Here is a 21,999-nt window from a genome sequence, read left to right as displayed (position 1 = left end):
TAACAAGTATAGTATAAGTAAGTAAGTAATAATAATAGTAAAAGTATAGTATGTGATGATTCGTTTGTGTACAAAATATGCTGAGAAAATATGGTCATATACTTCTACTTCCAGTAAGAACGATCATCCTCGTTTCAGCGCATGTACGCAACAGACTTTATTTTAGGTCACGAAATCAAATCCAAAAGACTGCTGACGTCACCAACAGCTTTTTGTTTTCTCTGCGCGGCTTTCCCGTAAACTGCCCCGTACAACGTTACCTATAGACAGTAAAAGTAGACATAACTGTTTGACATCACAGGTAATTTATGGCCACAATGTGGCTCCCTGTTCTGCATCAGATTTCGAAGCACTTCTTCTAAACACAACTGCTTACAAACGTTGCGCCGAAGTTTACGCCTCATTCTTGCGTAAAGTTAGCGTTTTTTTTTTTACCGCTGCTATATTTCGAGTCATATTTCTTTAACTTTCTCGTATTTTCCGAACGTTTATTTTCCAACAAAGGAACACACATAAACTTTTCTGTTCCTCGAGAGCAGTCACTCGACATTTTATACCCGCTCTTTTCCTTGCATTGTGTAACCAAGCTAAGCGTAACGCAAAACGAATCGATTACCCACAACGGTTAAACATTCAGGAAGTGTAAAGCTCGAGGTCACAATCCGTCATTGCGACACTGTTGGCTCGATTTTGCAGGAACGAATAATTCGATTCTTCGCTGCCTTCGGTTAAGCCCAGGTTTGCTTAGCAGACGACCGACAATCGAACGACGCATTCAGAACGGGACCTAGTTTTATATGGAAGATTTGATTTGATATATATTGAAGATATATTAAAGTGTGAATGCACATACAAGTTTTTGTAAGCTACACTCTTAAAAATGAACTTAGAAATGAACTTAAGGACTTAAATGAACTTAGAGAACTTAAATGAAGTTAGAATAACGTAGAACCTAAAAATGAAAAATAAACTTTCCACTTCACCGCATAGCACGCTGAAGGCCAACCATTGTACACTCTTAGAAATGAACTTCACCGGATAGCACGATGCTAGCCAACCATAATATCGAATGATATCGTTATCTGACCTGATTTGCTGAAAACGGGAGGCGTACGCCTTTTTGTGACAATTATGAACCGCATAAGTGTCACAAAAAAGGCGTGCACCTCCCGTTTTCAACAAATCAGGGCAGATAACGATATCATTCGAGATTATGGTTGGCTAGGAGCGTGCTATGCGGTGAAGTTCATTTTTAAGAGTGTACAGTCTGATACCTCTATCACTCTTGGTTCGTGGAAAGCGCGGGGCGTACGCCCTTTTGTGACAATTAACATTTCAGCATAAGTGTTAGAAAAAGGCGTACGCCTCCCGTTTTCAACGAATCCGGGGAGAGAGCGATGTCATTCCGGATGACGGTTGGCTAGGAGCGTGCGATGCGGTGAAGTTCGTTTTTAAGAGTTTATTGCTGATTGATTCTTGCATAATAATGCAACAAAGGTGAAACATATAGAGCTACAGCTCTACACTCTAAAAACAAAGCTTCACCATAGCACCCTCCGCGCCAACCATTGCCCCAAATGATAGGGTTATCGCTTTTGATTCGAAGAGAGCGGGGCGTACGCCTTTTTGTGTCAATTACCGTATATCCAAATTGGCTACGCCCTTCTCTCCCTTCGAATTAGAAGCGATAATCCTATCATTCGTGGCAATGGTTGGAGCGGAGAGTAAGGTTCAGTTTTTAAAGTGTATAAACATTAATTACATAGATGAAAAAGACAGATGTAGAGTTATTAGTACGGACTACTTTCTCCAGAGCTGAATATATACAAACAAAGTAACCCCAAAGCAGAAATGGCACAGGCGCCGTGTTTCGTAAACTCGCTGTTGTTACTTTTCTGCATGCCTGGATGCGGGCGCTTAGCCAATGAGGCGAAAGGCCAGGATCCGAAGCTCGCTGCGGTTTGCTCGCAAAAAAGAAACCAAGAGGCAGGTAGAGACTGAACACATTAGTCGTGAGCCCCGCTTGTAAATATTAATGTGCCGGTAACCTAGGTGGTATGCCTTTCACTGCTACGTTCTGAGGAACGGAAGGAAACAATGTATCTATGATTTGTTCCTTGAGAAGGTCAATATCTTAGACAAGGAAACGCCGTTTTAAGGTTTTAGCCAAAGCGCGGTAAATTGCGTCGTCAAAGACTAGCGTAGTTCACAGTATACGTGTGGCGTTCGACCGTGTCCTATTCATTCTCAATCTACGCTGTAAAAAAAAGGAATAAATTGCGCAGTAATCACAGTTCTAGTCCACTGGATTTCAATTGCTCCCCAACTTAGTCCCTGACCCTGAATTTTACTCCTCACCACTACAAAAATTCCCTGAACTTCGCATACGCGTGCATGCAATAAGTCCCCAGAGGTTGCCGGAATCCATCCAAATCCAAAAGGAGTAAAATTACACCCTTCTTTTTTTTTCGCATGGTTAGCGTTAGCGTTATGGTCATGGGTATGGTCACTAAATAAGCTACTAAATAACTAAAAACTAAGCTAACGAACCAATAACCAATAATAATAACTAATAAAATAACTAAGCTAAAGAAGCTACTAAATATGCGTAGCTTATTTAGTGATAGTTGAACCCTATGACGTTTGAAATCCTATCACGAACTTTCTGTAGACAAAACGTGCAAAAAGAACGAAGTGCTCTGCTGAACGAAATAAGGCGAGCACATTTTATATAATGAGCATCCGAATTTGTTTGTTTTGAAGATGCGGCACGAGGGAATTGAAGTAGTTCTGATGCAGCTGAAACGCCTTCTTTCTTTTTTTTTTTTTTTTGTCTTTAACAGTATATATAAGCCGTCTAGGGGCGCTCTTTTAAAGTTCGGATGGGATAATATCGGACATTCGGACGTTTGCATCGGTGCAGAGGATATGAGACAGGCACGTATAGTGGAAGCCCTGGAGGTATATATACCTACATATATTTTTGTCATATTTTTTCCAAATTCTAGAGCAGGAATCGCTCCGGTCGTCACGAAGGACACTTTGTCAGCATCGCCACCTTGGAGAGAAACGCGAACACGTCGAAGGCTTCGACACACACCATTGACGGAAATTATGAATCTTAAAACTCCACACTGGATCTGCACAGATTACCGCACTCCTTGTCACCGCGTCTTTCCCAAGACGTCGCCTGCATCGCTCATTGCAGTTCCAGAAAAAGGAATTCCTTCGCTCGTGCCCACATTTTCGTATTTCGTCCCCTGAGCATCTTCGCTTCGCATTGCGGCATTCCTTTAACAAAAGTTACTTACTCTCCCCGCACTGAAATAGTGTGAGAAGGGAAACTGCGTTAAGAACGAAGGCCCAGGTTAGGAGCAGGTGTTTCGAATAGAGACGATTGGATTGGATATGAAAGAAAAATATGGAGAACAGAGACTATTCTTCTCTAGCTGTCTCCATTGTTTCCCGTAATTTGTCCGTTAGCCATTGCTGTTCTTGTTTTGTTTTGTTTTTAAATTATAAACTTGAATACAGTTATTTGTTCTGCATCATGAACATCTGTAAAGTGTTGTACTTCCCTTTTTCTTGTTTCACAGTGCATATCATAACCATTGAAATACAGTCGGGCTTTGTCAAGTTTTTTTCGGTTGTTTGGTTTAGTTTCAGCACACTTCGTGTGAAAGCAAAGTTCAGTCAAAATACGAGAGAGAGAGAAAGAGAAAGAGAAGGAGAATATGGAAACTTTAGCCTCTCTGCTTTAGCCAGCTGCTCCCAGAACACTGTGTGTGTGTGTTAAACCAAGATGTTAAACATTTTGTATGTGAGCCACGATTCTTAAATGACTCGCTGCCCACACTTCTTTCAGAAAGCGCACCAGGACATAAAGAGCGGCGGTTGTCTTTACCGATCTTACCAGCCCCCCGGTACCTTGTTCACATTCAGACCCGTATCAACTGGGCGTTCTTCAGAGGCGGCATAGTCTAGCCACGAAACGCGCACAAAGTACGACCGCGTACGAAGCAGCCAGTTCATAAGTGAAGAAAGTCTGAGCTAAGCAGTCGGTCTTCGCACCTCGCGTTCGAGAGAGCGTCGGCAGCCACAGATGAAACTTGGTACGTCAGCCTGCAGAGAACCAAATTAATGCGAGCGCCGATATAAATACCTCCCACCCCTTTCGGTCTAGACGGTAGGAAATGAAGTCAAAGCGGGTAGTACGATACGCACTCCGCGTGCGGAAAACGCGCGTAGGGGCATGCAGGGAAGCATATTCTTAAAACCTTATCGGATACCGGCCTCTTGAAAACTCACACGAGGAACAAGTATAGGAACGAGTGATTCGGAACTACAGCACGAAGGACATAGCATGCTCATGTCGCTTTTTTTTTTACCAGCTCCCGTGGCTCAGTGGTTAGCGTGCTGGCCATGTCACGTCGAGACTGGGAGGTACCCAGGTTCGAATCCCGGTGCCGGCTGTGCTGTCTGGGGTTTTTCCTGGGTTTTCCTCAGACGCTTTCAGACATATATCGGCACAGTTCTCTTAGAAGTCGGCCCAGGACGCACATTCCCCCAGGGCGTGAGTCGTGACGTTGCCCACATACGTGAGGCCGACAACGGCAAGCCCTATCACCACCACCATGTCGCTTTTTCTGTCCGGGTTCCGAATGCCATTTCTTGCGATACGGTCGTGCTAACGTCAGATTGGAATGACATTAAACGCGATGATGTCCGATGCGGGTCTCCCTCTATAGTCGCCTAAGAGATGGGGTACTTGAAGAGCGTAAACGTGTCCAAAGAGATTAAAAATACTCGTAATATTCTACAAAATGAGAAAGCATTTTTAGCATTGCTATTGACCCTTCGGCAAGGGTTTCTACCCCAACAATACCGAATATCCTCTGGATGTAGTAATAATATCTTAACGAATTTTTACGTCCCATGGATATCTGAGGGATATCCATCGGACGTACGAATTCGTTAGGACATTATTCGTACGTCCAGATGATATTCGGTGTTGTTGGGGTATGTATCTACGTTAAATAAATAACAAATAAATAAAAATTGCTTTATTTCATAATAGATAGTCTGCACTATGTCAGAAAACTCTTGTCATCTTGCCTGTCACGCTCCAGCCGGTTTGCCTGTCAGGTGGCAGTCTATGCCAAAAGCAAATACCCCCCCCCCCCCCCCGAAAAAAAAAACAGTCGTTAACAAATGCCAGGCATTTTGACAAAAATAATGCTGGTTTTCGTGTAATTCATAAAATAATTGTGCGGTGCGCAGTACAGAGTGGCTTTGTGGAAGTTTTAAATTGCTCCTGTGCTCAGACAATGGGAGCGAGGGTATGCGCAGTTCGTGTGCGAATGAGTTGTGGCGATCTCATTACGCGAAAAATGTCATTCAGACGAATGCCATTAAATATCTCCGTACAGCACGGCACGAATGACGTTAAGACTTAACTCAGTACGCACTCGATGTCATTTTTCGTGCCAGTGTGGCAGTGGTATAAGAAGCACTACAATGGCGTCCCTAATGTTTCTTTTCCTGACTGCAAGTGCGCGGATTATAGCCAAGATTAGCCAATTGTAGAAAGTTATAAATTCTTCTTTTTATTGTTCTTCTTGTCTGTGCGTTTCATTAGCCTCGTGTTAAAAACGACTCCATGTATACTATGAATTTGTTCTTAACGAATTTCAAATGTGAACCGTTCACTAAGTGAATACATGAAAGAATAGTTTCCTGTATTGGCAAAACGAATTTAAATACGGTAACTTCACAGAACTACCGCTAGCGGTAAATTATTGCGAAACTCTTTTTGAAAAAAATTCGATGAAATTTCTATTCAAAGCGTATTTAAAGGTTTTGAGTAGAAATTTAATCGCATTTTTTCTCGTAAAATCGCGTATTTTCTTTTTCATTGTTACTGCGCGGTAACAATGTATATAACCATATATATAACCTTAACCATATATAACCTTATATAACCATCACATATGTGATGGTTATATAAGTTCAGCGTATACTGTAAGCATACTCTGGCAGTCAAGCACTGATAAAACGGCGAAAAGGCAGACGAGCTGGTGGTCACGGTAATCCATTACTAGAACCCTGAGACTGGGGAAGGAGCCCAGACACGCCGCAACAAGATCTTATAAAAGGAGATCCTGTCCGCGCTTCTTCCCCAACCTCAGGGTTCTAGTAATGGATCGAGCACTGTCACGGGATGTCACGTTCGTTCCCCTATAAAGCCATCTGTTTAATAATAATGATTTATTTATCACATTTAGTGAAGTGGAGGCAAAACAATGACTAGATATTTATAATGGAGGCAAAACAGGTATGTATTGAGTGTTTCTACGTCACTCTTATCGTGAGATCAATCTTTGCCGTGAAGCATCTCGGTTCATGAGCCAACACATTCACGCTGCAACGAGGCTCATTCATCAACACAGGAGTACGGTGCTTCACACGCATAAAGCGACATGTTCGACCAGCCGTGCACATCTTACGAATGCTTGGGCCTGCACCTCGCTTACCACAAATAAGACTGCGTCACATTTCGCATGGCCGTCAGCCAGCATTTGATGCTTACTATGTGCACGGCTGGCCTACGAGACGTCTACACGAAAAAGCAGCGTGAGCGGAACATGTACAGCTTTTCTGTCGAGGCATGCATCCCTGGCTGCGGTGCATAACACTGCACAGTTTATACAGATATATCTAAACTAGATGGCTTAGCTAAAGTAAAAAAAAATGCTTACAACGGAGTTTGTGCACCTGTGGGGGGACGCGCGCGCTATGCTTATGTACCAAGATGAATAACAAGTACCTTTTAGGCCATCGGGTAAGCACAGTATACAGTAAGATAATGAGTGCATCAAATGCGACTCCGTGACGCAATCTTGAAACGCAAGCTGCCACGTGAACTACAATGAACTACTAAACTAATTGCGCGGGCAACTTCTACTAGTTCACTGTTAGAAAGTCGGGTATTACTTCCTTCTCTTTTAAGGACCAAAATCCCCGTTTATTTGAGACAAAAGGCTCTCTACAACTTGTAATGTGAAGTGAAAGTACTAATTGAAAGCTTCTAATCCTGTGGACAATATTGTGAGGTTGCAATACAGAAAGGAAGGGTATCCTGTATAGTCACATCGACGCAGGACAAGTTAGCTCGTCCTTCGCGGCGTGCGAGATGTGAGGTGTCGTAGTAATGTCCCCCAGTCCTTAGTTAGTAATTAATAGTAATACTTAATAGTAATATAGTAATAATAATAATAGTTGGGAATAGTTAATAGTCCCCAGTAGGAAGCAGCATAAACGGAGGTAGTAAGGAACATTGACAATACCTCTTAAGTTGCCTTTATATTTTAGTTTTACATGATGATGATGGTAGTGGTGGTGGTGGTCCCCGACTCCTGAGGCGGGTTTCAATCTGAATTATTTTGCAGTACTCACCGCAAGTATACTTCGCCACGAAATCCAGCCATAACTACTGCATTTTCTAAAAGAAAACGAGACTACGAAATCTCGTCTGGTATACGGTTTTGTCTGAGGAACCGTACAAGCTTTAATAAATCTACTCCCAACCATTACTATATTTAATAGCAACGAACGAACGAACATATGCCGCGCAGAAGTCATTTGGTAAATCAGGACAAAACTCCCAGCGGTAAGTCATGTCTCGAGTTAAGCGGGAACAAGTTGGAAGATAATTGCATCTGCTCGGATGCTTCTTTTGACTGCCTTTTCTTTGTTAGCGTAGGAAACACTTTCGGTAAACAGAGTCCTCGTACTGTCTGCCGACAAAAATAAGCGTCTTTTAGCGTTTTCCTGGCACACTTCCATTGGACACGATGCTTATTTAACGTTGACGCCTTAATGAGTCTTGTATATATCCCCTTGTAAACGAGAACAGCTGCATGAATTGCTCTTAACGGAAGACAATTGTGTTTCCCTAATGCGCCTCCGAGCAATTTTTCACGCTGTTCATCAGCGAAACGTATTAGGGTCGAAATCGAGCGAATTTCGTGCAACTGAAAGGTCTCATTTGTCTCGATAGCGGCTTTCACGTATAATGCATTTGAACTGGAAGCAGCAAGACACAAAGACAGGTGGTGGTGGTGGTGGTGGTGGTGGTGGTGGTGGAAGGGGGGGGGGAGTGGTGATAACAGCTTGCCGTTGTACTACAAATGTTAACGCTACGACAAGTAATCGTATCGTCAATTTCTTGTCCCTGTCCTTGTCTTTTACTGCTTCCAGAGCAAATCATATGCGCTGAATATATACAGGGTGTCCCAGGCTAAATGCGAACATATCTTAAAGAAAAAAAAAATATATATATCACTTTTTCCGAAATGAAATCGATTGCAATCGATCGCTGAAATCGGAACGAAATCGAAATGAAAGCTGAAATCGGGACAGCTTTCCGGGACAACGTAGCCATCTCTGAGTATGTCAACACTGCTTTTTTTTTTTTTTTGTTTAGATTATTTTAACTTGCTTCGCATCACCGAAACCGACAGTCAACAGCCTGAAGGAGGAGACAGAAGGAAACAGAGAAGAAGAAGAGAAAAGAAGCGGAGGGGGGATATATTTATTAGAACAAAGAAAAAAAAAGGCAGGAAAGGTCAGCCAAATGACATGTCGGTTTGCTATTGCGCAAAGAAAAAAAAGAGAGAAAGGAACAAAAGAAAATAAAAGTAAAATAAAAAGAAAAGAACTGGGAAATAAAGGATAAACTAACAAAAGGTGTAGGCAAGTTGAGATAGATTAAAGACAAAGATGACTTTACAAGAAAAAAAAAAAGAAGAGGGTAATGCGTATGAAGCGGAGGGGTTTGTGATACAGCCACGGGGATTTCCCGGTACCTTCCCGTTAAGAGCTACCGCTGTAAAACAACAAGAGATACATGGAGTGGCGTTGATTGAGGCAACTTGCCACTTAATTTGTGCCTCACTACCCCATAGGGCACACTGGTCGATATGTGATATGCTATGATGAGGTGATGAGTGAATAATGATCAAAGTCTTCGGTATGACATTAAATACGTACGTTCCGTAACCTGCGTAGCACGAACCTAACTCGTGGTCCCCTCATGACCAGGTAAGGTCAGTGCACAAGGCATAAGAATTACACTACGAGATGAATTCAGCCAAAGCTTGTAAAGGAGACCAGTGTCCTTTAGAAAGCACAGGCATGAAAAACGATACTTCACAGTGCTGCATGACATTAAGGAAACACGAAAGGTGACCCAGTAATCGCTTACACAAACGAAGAACGTGACCAGGAAAATATGGACTGCCAACGTTGCGCTGAATTGCTCTCCTTTCAAATACTTCATTTTCGATCTTATCGTCTCCGTTCTCCTGAGCTACTATTCCACTTAACCAGTTAGACAAAACTACTGTCTTCTTTTATGTTAAACACGCAACAGCTGTTGTGGCAGACTATACCCTGCCTAACAGAGATAAGGTCAATCCAACGGAGCAGCTGCGGCGACAACCACCGCTAATAATACGGGTGAACTCGAGCTTCAATTACGCAGTTCTGAAAAGACGTAGCAGCAGAATCATGAAGTTTCCTTGGCGTGGCGCTGCATGAGAGAAGTAATCTTCTCTGCACCCCTGCATTTCAGGCCACTGAGAGCAAAGAAGCTGTTTCTTTACTTTCATCGTTCTTGTACACGTTGGATGCTTCCGATACTCCAGGGAACCACAGCGCGCTACGGATGAAATGAATTTCGTTGAAGGTGGGTTCTGACACGTGATGAACTAGGCATGATTATGTAAGGGTTATGGCGGTGATCGCAATCTTAACCGGCACCCAAGTGGAGAAAACTGAAAAACTATCGGCGCTGACGTCGTCTATGGCCATTGTGACGAATGCGTTTCAGTGCGGCAGCTTTCAAGAGCCGTCGTTTGCAGTAACTTTTTGGTGAAACTCTTTTTCAAACTACATGTTGAAGTCCGTCACTTTAACTCGTTCATCTGTTTGTATTTTCTGTGTGTAAGCGTCCTCGGGTAGCCAGTCCGGCTTCGTTCCTGACTCACGTGCCCCCCCCCCTTTTTTTTTCTTTTATCACATCCTCATTCGCCATCACCATCCATCAAATGCCATTAAATTTTTGCTGAAAGCCTTTTAATGTTTTGTGAAATCGTCTAACTTTCTTTTCTTTCATTGCTACTGCGGTGGCGGTGTGCTATTTCCGAGCGGTTTGCGGTGGTTACACAATTTCAGCGGACCACAAGCACAGTCTGGCGATAGCACTGTCACGTGGTGTCACGTGATCCTATAAAACTACGGACGGACCTACAAGGTGGTGAACCAAAAGAAAGCGTGACGCTGTTCACACTACCACTTTGTTATTCGCATCCGACATATCTTGGAACATTGTGCGCGCACCTGAAAAGTCATTGCTTGCACAGCAGACAATGCTGGCTTCAATCACAGGTTATGAAACCCCTCTGTCGTCGTCGTCAAATTGGGGGCGACTCGCCTTGGACCAGCGTCAGAAGAGAATTCTTGGCACGAAACGATTTAACGGAGCAGGAATCCACAGATTCCCTCCCACGGAAACGAAACGATTTACAATTTACTGGGAGGCCGCAATGAACGCAAGGTGATCAAAGGAATGAGAAATAGTTTGGATTAACTTTAAAAAGAGAAACATTTTGAGTAAAGCGAAAAGACAGAGAAATGACACCCCAGAATTTCCTCGACTTTTTTTTTTCTTCTTGAACATTTGGTCTAACCGGGCTGAACGGCACAAAATTATGGCACCACGATGACAAGTAGCGATATGCGAAACGAAAATTATTCAATACAGTAAACCATCGTATAACGAAGTTAATAGGACATTAAACACTCTGACAAATGCGGTAATTCGATATAAGCGGAAGCGTGACAAAAGGAGCGACAGCATCCTCGGTAGCGCGCGATTAATAATTCAATCAATCAAAAAAGATATATTCAAACACACTAAAATTCAGTCAAATTCAATTAGACACACTTTGGTTATCAGCACTTGGGCAACGTTTTAATGTAGGTATTAAAAAGAAGGAATATGTAAGCTGGTTTTCCCTACTGGGCTTTCGCCGGGCTACGCTTCGCTGTAAGCTGGTTCAGCTGTGAGAGCACATCGAATAAACAGAATGAGTACGGACGTCCCAGATCAGTGCCACATGACACTACTCATGACGTGCTTAACTTCATTGAAAGTGCTGTCTCCTTTGCCTAGTCAAACACGAGAAAACGGGACCTATAGTATATCAATATAGGCCCGTGCCTGTCTTCACTCCCAGCTAATGCAAATCCATTACAATCCAGTGTTAATATGAGGCCAATTGACAATATGCTATCCAGTATGAAGGCTGCGAATAGGAACACCTCTAGAAAGCCATTTTGCTGACCATGAGGTTCAACTGAGCTGAACTGCTGAGCTTCAACACGGCCGCTGTTGCCTTCTGCTGAAGACTGTGGGCATGGACCAGTATACACAACGACTGACCGCTGTTGTCTACATTTTGGTGCAATGGTGTCAAATTCTATTTTCAGAGCCCAATGAAAAATTACGACACGTGGTACAGTTGGCACGAGCCTAAGCCCCAGAAAATGGAAGCCAACTTTCCGGGTTTGCAATGCACTGATAATCCTGGCACAACTCCAATGCACACATGTGAGTTGATAAAGACAATGCCTGACTCAGTGCCCTATTCTTATGTGCAACGACACACGATTCACGGTTTACAAGATCTGGACAAATTCTTTTCCTTTTTGTTCCTTTCTAGAAGGAATGTCGCAGTTCATGTTGACGGTACACGAGAAGAAAACGAGACAGTGCTAAATGTTTACGGGTTTGTGTTCGTTCCTCGCTCCAGCCAATTAAGTAGTTTACGCCTATGAATTTTCTATAGCCGGAGACGTTTCTCCGAATACAGCAGGCTGTAAGTACAGGACATCTAAAACATGCGCGCGCACAGGCACCGAGAAAGAAAGCATGCTGATACTGATGGACACTTATATTCGGCTATTGCAGTGAACACATGACGGTAAACACATACCAATTCACTTATTACTTCGTCTGTGTCACCTGTTTAAATTTTATTCGCGTAGGCCACGTGTTATGCAAGCTCCTTGTTGAACATGCATGACGCCTGAATGTGCATGGCGCGTGGGATAAGGCCACCGTCGGAACAAGAGGCACAGCAAGACATAGCTGCACGTGGCACGACCAGACAACAAGAGGGCACTCCACTGCTGACGTGGCAAGCCTGTTATTGAGCGCTTGCTTAATTCTTCGATGAATTTAGGTAATTATGCGAGAAAATTCATTAATGGGTACACAATTAATTAATTGATTGATCAATTAATTGATATACTATAGAATTAATGCGGGCACAGAACACCACAGAAACGTGTCAACAGCTTTTGTGTGTCATATCACTTTTGAGAAGGTCCTTGTGTCGTCCGTCGCACGTGTGAGCACAGCCATTGATAGCGGGAGAAGTGTGTTAAGTTGCGCTTACTTTTTTGTAGACTTCTGCGGCTGAAAGTTCATTCTCAGCCACCATCATAATGATGCCAAAGAGTGCCATGACTAGTGCGTAGTCACTGATCCTTTTCCGCTTCTCAAAGAGAGCCTTACGTCGACCGAGCCGGTACCCAACAGAGGGCTTATGAAAGCGACTTCCTCCACCTGTGCTAGATCCTCCTGCCGAATGGCCCTTCAGGAAGCGTCGCCCGTCGTCGCCCTGACGCTCGGCATGCACCCCGACGAGCGCGATGCCTGCGCCGTCGCTGTCGCTCGACTGCTGCTGTTGGGCCTGCTGCTTCATGGCCGCTGGGATGGACAGCGTCGAGGTGGGCTTGCGCAAGTGCTTGAAGTGGCGCAAAGCCCCATTGATGCGCATCGAGTCGGCCGCGATTTCGGCGATCTCGTTGTCGCGGTGCAGCTGGCGTAGGGACGTCGTCAGCGGCGCCGGACCACCACCGCCGCCGCCGCCGCTGCCCTCGCAGCGCACGCTCTCGCGGGACACCGTCCGCGTCAAGAACGAATGCTCCAGCCGCGCGCTCAGTCCCAGCCGCGTGTGCGGCGTCCAGAGGTGAGGGCGCTTCGGCGCCGGTCCCGAAGTCGCCCCCACCGCAGCGCCATCTGCGACTCCGCCTTCCGGAACATCGCTGCTGCCGGAGGCGCTCCAGACGGACGCTTGACGAACCTCGTCCTCACCGCCGCCCCCGACGCCTCCAAGACTCGGGGCGTGCACTTGAATCTGAGGTCCAATCTCCGGACAGGAGCGGTAGTTCGGCGGCGCTGGGGGTTCGAGCTGTTTGAACTCGACGAGCGGCAGAGCACGCTCGGGCTCCGAGTGCATGCGCCCCAGCACCAGAGTCGGCTTGCTGCTCGACGGGAAGCACGCGGCGGGCCAGTCATTCGAGACCGGATGGAGTCCTGGTGGGATGATCTCTTCGGCAGCGGGTGTCACCATCACCAGTGACATGGTGCGTCAGGTGAAGATGACCCAACGCAGCCACATGCGCCTTCAGCCGATGTCCAAGGGGCAGCTGGGAAGACCGCGGCGCGCGTGCCCACCAGCCGGACACTCCGAGGTCATCTGCGTGTAAGGAAACAATGGTAGGACATGAGCATAAGTAGTTAGCGCAGACATAGAAACAGCTGCATTTCGTACAATAAGGACATTTGGTAAAATATGCAATATACATTGATATATATATTCCCTGTAAGAGGGAAAAATGACACGACATGTGCTCGAATACCCTTGTTTTGGACAGCGATCTGTCTTGAAACATAGGAACACTGGAAGCTCTGCTCTTCTGCTGGGCCTTCTGAAGATGTTCTTACGGATGCAAAACGGCACGCTCGGCTAAGAGGATTGGATTGAATTGGATTGAAAATGACACACGGACATAGCAGGCATACAGATAGGCACGCTGTACGCGTACTATATGCACATTCTGCCAAGTATAGATGCAGGTACAATAAAAGCTATATTACGAGAGAGACGCGAAAGGTTTTTCGTTTCTTTAGTTTGTTCGCAGTAGCCTCACGGCCCCGGTACATTACGTAACATAATAGAAATCGATTTACGGAGGAAAGCTATTGATAACAGCTGTTCTCACATCAGACACATCAATCATTTTTCGCCGACAAGGTGATTACAATCCCTGACTGCAGAAGGTACAATTGCGTTATGCTGAGCGGCTGCCACGAGTATCCGATCTCTCTGGCATGCTCGACGAGAGAAAGCATATGTGATATGATTGACAGCAGCGAAAGTTTAATCAAGTGTTTGGTGCGGTACACCTCCAAAAGGGACACAGTATAGGCAATAGTGAGTTTGGGGTATATAAGTATAAGTACGCTATCGCCTTTGCGCACGTGCGGGATAGCGTGTTGGTTCTGCGCCATGCGCAAAGCTCTGCTTGCGTTTTGCGCGTGCGCGGAACACACCACCGCTATCCCTTACGAACCCAAAGGCAATAGAGTACGATATACTACAACTCACTAACGTCTTACAGCGAACAGAAAGGTCTGGAAGGGATGGAGAAAAGATTACCGAGTTTTAGTGCATCGTAAGCTATCGCCTTTGCGTACGTAAGGGATAGCGTTGATGGATAGCGTTGACCACCACACTATCCTTTACGTACGCAAAGACCAACTGCTGTGATGTCGCGCGTCACAATATCATCGCGGTCACGCGCCTCTATCCGGGAATTATCGATCGTATCATTTTCTCTGTTTTTTTTTTTTTTTAACCCTGGAAGCACGTATCAATGCGTGTTATCGTTGCCCGTTTCTGTCACTTTACGCCCTTCTGCGTTTTCTGCATTGTTTATCCCGTATCTCCATGGACTTCGCTCTGTGACGTCCTGCAGCCCACCAAAGTCAGGTGCGGTTCTGTTAACCCTGGAAGTTGTCCACCCCTTATTAAGACAACCATTGCTGAGAAGCACGTTTTACGTAACCATCATTCCGAATGACAACGTTCTCGTCCCTGATTTGTTGAAAACGTGAGGAGGAGCCTATTTTGTGACACTTATGCTGTTCATAACTGTCACAAAAAAGGGCGTACGCCTCCCGTTTTCAACAAATCAGGGCAGATAACTATATCATTTGAGATGATGGTTGGCTAGGAGCGTGCTATGCGGTGAAGTTCATTTCTAAGAGTGTAGCGGTGCACTGCCCCATTGCGCTTGTGGAAGAGATGAGAAAGTGATGATAATGGAAAGGTGGATAAGTGTCACAAAAAAGGCGTACGCCTCCCGTTTTCAACAAATCAGGACAGATAACGATATCATTCGAGATTATGGTTGGCTAGGAGCGTGTTGTGCGGCGAATTTCCGTTTTAAGAGTGCACGTGCACGGAAGTTTCCAAACAAGTTATCATTCATCCAGCTACATTGTACATGAGGAGCAGGTGATTGTGGTGGAAGTGGAGGTGGTGATGTGGTGATACAATGACATATTTGGGTTATTATTATTTTTTCCTAGGTGAATGGAGATATGAGGTGGTGGACGGGCGTGATATTAATATAGCGGTGAGATCGACAACGGGAGCACCGCCTACTGTTTTTGCGCCCCTGCTGTTCACTCTCCGTGCGTGCCTAAATGTTTCGAATACTGCACCGCTACAAGATTACAACTACAATTACAGCAACTTACGTCGTTAAACTTGTATGGGTGTGTGAATTATAAATGAAATAAACATGCCGCAACTCATTTGCACCAGTTAATGCACGACGAAAGTTTAGAGTAGGGAGGGCTGACATGCGTTTCGTCAAGTCATCAATATCTATACATTTGGTATGTAGAGAAACACGGGCCCCGTTTTATTCTACATGATTAGCGTGCACAATCTGAACTTGTCGGAATGCTTGTTGCCAGCACGCAAAAGTTCCGCCTCGGAGTCAACGCGTGGTACCTTGCGGTTACACTAGAGTCCGCTTTTCACTCCGACAGAGGCGCCACGAGCGGTACGACGCGCAGGTGCTTTCCTCAAGTCGAAAAGAAAAGATAGACGTGTTCGCTCACATTGCACTAGATGGCGCAGCACGCTTATGCTTCGTTCGTCTTCGATAAATTGATAGCAGCTACTCCGCCGCCTTGCGAGTGATCCTCACACTAGGAGCCCTCCAGAGGGTTGCTATGGAAACGGAACGCCCCGTTAGCTCTGACACTTCCGTTTCATTAGGGCTCATGCTTCTAGCGCGACACATTGTTTATATTGCCACACCGGAAGTATCGTCTCACAAACAGACACATTCAGCCGATGCAGGACAGGGATTATGGAAATAACGGCTGCAGAGTGTGGAGGCCGATTCAGCCTGTCACTTCCTCTAGTGTCTCCACGCGATAGCTTTTTTGAATACCTTCTTATTTCTATGAAAGCAAATGATATTCTCTGAAGACACACAAGAAAGCACGCTTGACGAAAAAAAAAAAAAAACACAAATTCCAAATTGGCAATTCATTTCGATCCTCCACACTCTTCAAAATGAACTTCACCGCATAGCACGCTTCTAGCCGAACGACAACGTTCTCTCCTTTGATTTGATGAAAACTGGAGACGTACGCCTCATTTTTTATTTTATTTTTTATTTTTTGTGCATGCAAATTTTGAACTGCACGATGCCACAAAAGTGGCATACGCCCCCCGTTTTCAGCAAATCAGCAGAGAAAAGAACAATCCCATTGGGATGATGGTTGGCTAGGAACGTGCTATGTGGTGAACTTCATTTTCTGAAGAGTGCAGGATCCTTCATCATTCCAGGGGCATCCAGTATCATTCATAGACCGTATGCAAATCGTTGCTCCCCTATTTGTTTGTTTTTGTTTTTTTTTCTTTTCTGTGCCACGTAAAATGGATGTTGTTGTTGCTTCGTTTAGCTCGTACGCACGAATTCCGAGAGCTGAAGGAACGCACGCGTTGCATTATTATTTCACGAAATATGTCCAGATTAATGAGCTAAGTGCGCAAGTGAGCCAGCCCTTTTCAAGGAACCAAGCCATAATAAATTGATTGATTGATCGACCGAAAAATAAAAAATAGGGAGAACCCACGATTGTTTTGTACATTCACCGTCATCGGCCTCAAATTCGTGTCCATGCACTACATCCACACGTAGTTACAAGAAAATGTAAATTGAATGCGTATTCGCCCACGTGTATTTTTGTCCGCCCCTTACGTCACTGCCTCCGTCTATACATTTTCCCCTCTCTAATGAACTTAAGCTTCCGTCTTTCCGCACAGTAGATGCGCTATGACATTAACAATATGGACAGAAGATGATAAACAATGCAAACACTCTCTCTGCAATATGGAGTCTATTATCTCTCCGGGCATACTGTACGGAGTCTATTAATACTCCCATGCCCCCTGAGAAATATTGGTTGTGTCGCACGTCAGCCGTAGTCAGAAACAATTCATATTGACATCCAAGGCTACACTCACAGGCACGTCGGCTACAGCAGCCGGAACGGCATGCGTCACTTCCATAGAGGCAAGCACGTGAGGAAGTAAGTAATCAATGGCGCATTCGAGCCAATCGTACACTGGAGTTGTACGAAGGCAACGATCATTCGGTCTCAAGTTTTCCGCAAAGATTTGCGTGCAAAGAAAGATGTGTTTTGAATTAGGTAACACAAGAATAGTGAGGTGGCAGTTTTCCAATGACTGCCTTGTGACAGCGGTGTCGTGATAATTTCGAGTATTCGTTCTCAAAGCATAGAGCATGTATTCCTGTAACAACAGCTATTTTTAGGGTATCGTGCGCTGCCGTTTTGCGCACGCTAAGATAAGGCGCATTCAACGTCCGTCGGACGCAAGCTCATTCCGCGAGCGCTCTCGAAGCAAGAGAGAGAAGTGCAACAACAACAATAATATATGATGGCGATGAGATGGGGTGTTTCACAACGGCGGTGTGGTACAGTATACCTATTGGACGTGAAACATTATATGAAGATGATCCACTCTTAGCAAAAAGGGTGGAGCAGTTACACCTTTTGGGAGAAACCCTCCCTGTAATATATAATCGCCGCATATGTTGTGCGTAAAAGGTCGCAAAGTTCTACCTGCCACCTACGAATGATACGGTTAGCGCTTCGGTAAGCGGCTGATTCGGTAAGCGAGGGGGGCGTACGCCTTTTTTGTAGCAATGTGGATATATGATAATTGCTTTTACCACCCTTTTACACCCTTTATCAGGCGCTACGTTGACCTACACTCTTAGAAATGAATTTCACCTCATAGCACGCCCCTAGCCAACCAAAATCTCGAATGATATCGTTATCTGCCCTGATTTGTTGAAAACGGGAGGCCTACGCCTTTTCTGTGACAATTATGAACAGCATAAGTGTCACAAAAAAGGCGTACGCCTCCTGTTTTCAACAAATCAGGGCAGATAACGATATCACTCGAGATTATGGTTGGCTAGGAGCGTGCTATGCGGTGAAGTTCATTTTTAAGAGTGTAGGTGGTAGCGCTACCACCTTTTCACACCCTTTTTTCTTTGAGTGTGAAGGAAGGATGAAAACACGATAATAAACTATAAGAAATGCAAGTGTGTGAGGTCAGCCAATATTTGACTAGCTGCTCGTTTTAAAAAATTGCACCCGGCGGAGAAAATTCACTTATAAAAAAAAAATCGCAAACACAGGAAAGTGGAAAGACAGGAAGCGGTCATCATCAACTGAGTCATTACGGCTTTCACAGCGGAAATGCAATGACTATACCGACAATATAATATTATTATTGCATGATTTACAAGCACTAGGTAACAAGGACACACAGGAGAACAGGACAGGGCGCTAGACTTCCAACCAAAAAATTTATTGGCAAATAAGATAATGTTATGTACTTTCAGTATAATTTGGTCTTTCTATTTTAGCGATAACGAAACGCTGAACTTGAATAAGTAGTCGATACTAGACGGAGTTCTGCGAAAAAGCTGCTTGCGTACGCTCGCTATTAAAAAAAAAAAAAAAAACATAGAAAACATAGCGCACGCTCGCAAGCCCTCCCTACGTACGCTACCAAAGCGAATGCGCCACAGTGCGCTATTTTATAACGTACCCAAGGCGAGAAGCGTACGATCCACGAGGACTCACTAATCACATTCGTGGCCTGTTAGAGACAGCAGATGCCTTGCAGTCAAGTTCATATTTTAGAGCGAGCTCGGGATTGAATGAAGATCCTCTTCAAGCGTCCTTTTTGGAAGGTTGTCCTTTACACACTCGCCGTCATAAAAGGACCGCAAGACGGACCAACGTGTGTACACAAGTTGGCAAAATCAAAGGCGGTCGCGGTCGCGCACAAGATACTTCGATGACACGGCAGTATTTCGGTGGAGTTTTGCTCGGCTTTCATGCGGCGCTTCTGGATTGCTCTTCAAGCGGTCGGTTTATTTGCAGAGTACTTCTGTGAGCACGTTTTGACTGCAATATCATCACTGGCTTGTATGGAATAAAATATGCCGGTGATGCTTTTGAACCTGCAATATTTTTAGCCGAGCGCTCGGTTTAAAACTTTTAGACGCGAAACATTCGTTTGCTTGGTCTTAACTGATTAAAGTTCCTATTTATGTAGGGTATATAGTACCCATTAAAGTGCCTATTTATAGTACAGTTATTAAGTGAGAAAGTTACTCTAAACTGGAAATGTTAAGAGTTAATCTAAATTGAAGATATTAGGGTATTGCAGACGTCAAAACTGACACGCTCTAACCTTATGGCTCTTGGCGCCACTGCTGTTTGGATTGTCAAGGACACAACATCACCCAGCAATAAAGCTGGGCAAGGTGATTCCGTACACATCATCCCATGTGCTGCAAGTTCTAGATGTAACTCAGGTGTTACACACTCTAAGAACAGAACTTCACCAGCATAGCACGCTGTGCGCCAACCATTGCCAAGAATGATAGGGTTATCTCTTCTGATTCGATGAGAGAGACGGGGGCGTACGCCTTTTTGTGGCAATTTTCGCATATCCAAATTGCCACAAAAAAGGCGTACGCCCACTTCTCTCTCTTCGAATCAGAAGCGATAACCCTATCATTCTTGGCAATGGTTGGCGCACAGCGTGCTATGCGGTGAAGTTCTGTTCTTAGAGTGAATCCGAATCCACGAATCTCTCGAATCCTTTCGAATTATTTCTACTGGAGCGTGTTTTGAAGCAGAATAATTTGGTATATCTGTTTCAATCAAAAACAAATTAAATAACAGCAATCAGTAATAGTTCACTTTAAGGAGGAAACATACCCGTATGCTTCGTCCTAAATATAATTTATTGAACATGTCGTTCATCGACTACACGAAATACATAAACTGTCGAGTCTGAATTCTTTCCGTAAAACTGAGAAACAATCAAAAGCAAAACCATGTTACCTTTAAACTTGTAATGAGAGTTTCTGCTTGAATTCTTTGAGCCCAGAGCAATGTAAACAAACCAACAAATGCAGACAAACAATAAACAAATGTTACAAACCAATGTAACAAATATGCAGAAGATAAACACGAGGGCTAAAGCCCTCGTGTTTATCTTCTGCATATTAAACTAGAAAACACCCGACGACCAATCAGGCTTTCGGTGGACTCTGGAGGCGCTAGTTTTAAAAAGAAACAAACAAACGTGATTGGTGGATTGGAAAGATGCGATGCGCCATTTTAGGCACTGGGATCTCGAATCCCTGCCTAGGATTCGAGGACTCGCGGATTCAGTTGGCCCATAAACACATGCATGAAGCGAACTTCTTTTTATTTTTATTTTGAAATGCAACGCGTAAAGTCGAACCCTGTCTTATTACGTTCGCACTTTAGATTTCCTGGGTTGTTTTACATGTTGTCTTTCATCTGTTTCATTATCCTGTGCCAGCTTGCGTGTAATGATTGCGTTATTAACCTTCCTTGAGGTCGTTTTTTATGTTATTTGCCTGTATTTCTCGTTGGTGTGCTGTTTATGCCCTTTTTTTTATCGTATTGCTATAGTCAAGGTGTTGTGTGCCGTGGACATGCGCTTCCGGGGTTCAGTTTCCCTTTTGCGGGGACAGAGGTCCTTGCCTTTAACAATAAACACACAAACAATACAGGTAAGTGTGAGAAAATTACGTCAGTCTCGCAACTATGGGTAGCTTGCGCCCCACCTTGTTTATTTGTGTCTGGGTGCGTGTACGGCGGCACTGTACCGCAACATTAAAAATAAATGAATTAAATTCCAATTTATAATTGTAATTGGCTTGTTGTTGTCATCACGTGCCAACAGCATCCCGATCCCAGCAGCATGGCGAACGTTCATCGAAATAGGTGACTCGAATTCATGCAGCCATTCTTTTCTTTTCCTCCGCTCTCATATCACATACTGACCAGTGTGTGACCTATTTATCACTACTTCACCTATTGGTCGTTGTTTGCGTCCCCTCCGTATACTTATAGATATACCTGTAGCATCTTCTGGTACGCGGTACCCGGGTTCGAATCCCGGTGCCGGCTGTGACAACGGCGAGCCCTTCCACCACCACCACCACCACCACCACCACCACCACAACCTGTAGCATCTTCATATAATGTTCCACATGCAATTGGGTAGGGTACCGCACCACCGCGGTTAAACACCCCATCTCATCGTCATCTAATATTGTTGTTGTTGCCGTAACATCTAATGCCGAAATATTCCAATAGGACCCATCGAAAGCGCATCGCGTCGAAGAAACAAATGTTCCAACATTTATCGGCACGATATACCTCAACGTTTTGTTCTATATTTTAGTTTCTGCTGCAACAGCAGGTCAAGACGGGAAAGCAGACGCACTTCTGCAACATGGAAAATCTAGACGTCGCTAGTGTCGTCCGGGATTGTGATACGCAGACGACACTATATAGCGGTCGCCTTCCACAGTTACCACGGTGACCACATGGGTTACGAAAGACACTTTTGTTCTTCGAGCCACATAAAAGTCGATGGTTCCTTGAACCAAGGAGGCCCTTCTTTT

The 21,999-nt window shown here is 44.6% G+C and overlaps 1 protein-coding gene and 1 long non-coding RNA gene across 5 annotated transcripts in view; one reads left to right on the top strand and one right to left on the bottom strand.

Moving 5' to 3' along the window:
* The window catches only part of LOC135371263 (small conductance calcium-activated potassium channel protein 1-like), a 186,927-nt gene that overhangs the window by 84,704 nt on the left and 80,224 nt on the right, over positions 1-21,999 (bottom strand). For all 3 annotated transcript variants that reach the window (XM_064605354.1, XM_064605352.1, XM_064605353.1), the window contains exon 3: positions 12,525-13,610. In XM_064605354.1, the coding sequence (XP_064461424.1) occupies positions 12,525-13,496 (972 nt within the window). In that variant the 5' untranslated portion in view covers positions 13,497-13,610. The remainder of the gene's footprint in view (positions 1-12,524; positions 13,611-21,999) is intronic.
* LOC135371265 (uncharacterized) overlaps positions 1-21,999 on the top strand; it is a 108,785-nt gene that overhangs the window by 9,663 nt on the left and 77,123 nt on the right. For both annotated transcript variants that reach the window (XR_010415546.1, XR_010415547.1), the window contains exons 2-4: positions 11,554-11,674; positions 12,112-12,308; positions 12,535-13,630. This is a non-coding gene — a long non-coding RNA (uncharacterized LOC135371265). The remainder of the gene's footprint in view (positions 1-11,553; positions 11,675-12,111; positions 12,309-12,534; positions 13,631-21,999) is intronic.

The sequence above is a fragment of the Ornithodoros turicata genome, chromosome 10, assembly GCF_037126465.1.
Source record: "Ornithodoros turicata isolate Travis chromosome 10, ASM3712646v1, whole genome shotgun sequence".
NCBI classification, from domain to species: Eukaryota; Metazoa; Arthropoda; class Arachnida; order Ixodida; family Argasidae; genus Ornithodoros; species Ornithodoros turicata.
The sequence above is the reverse complement of the archived record's forward strand: the minus strand, read 5'-3'. Positions and strand labels throughout refer to the sequence as shown.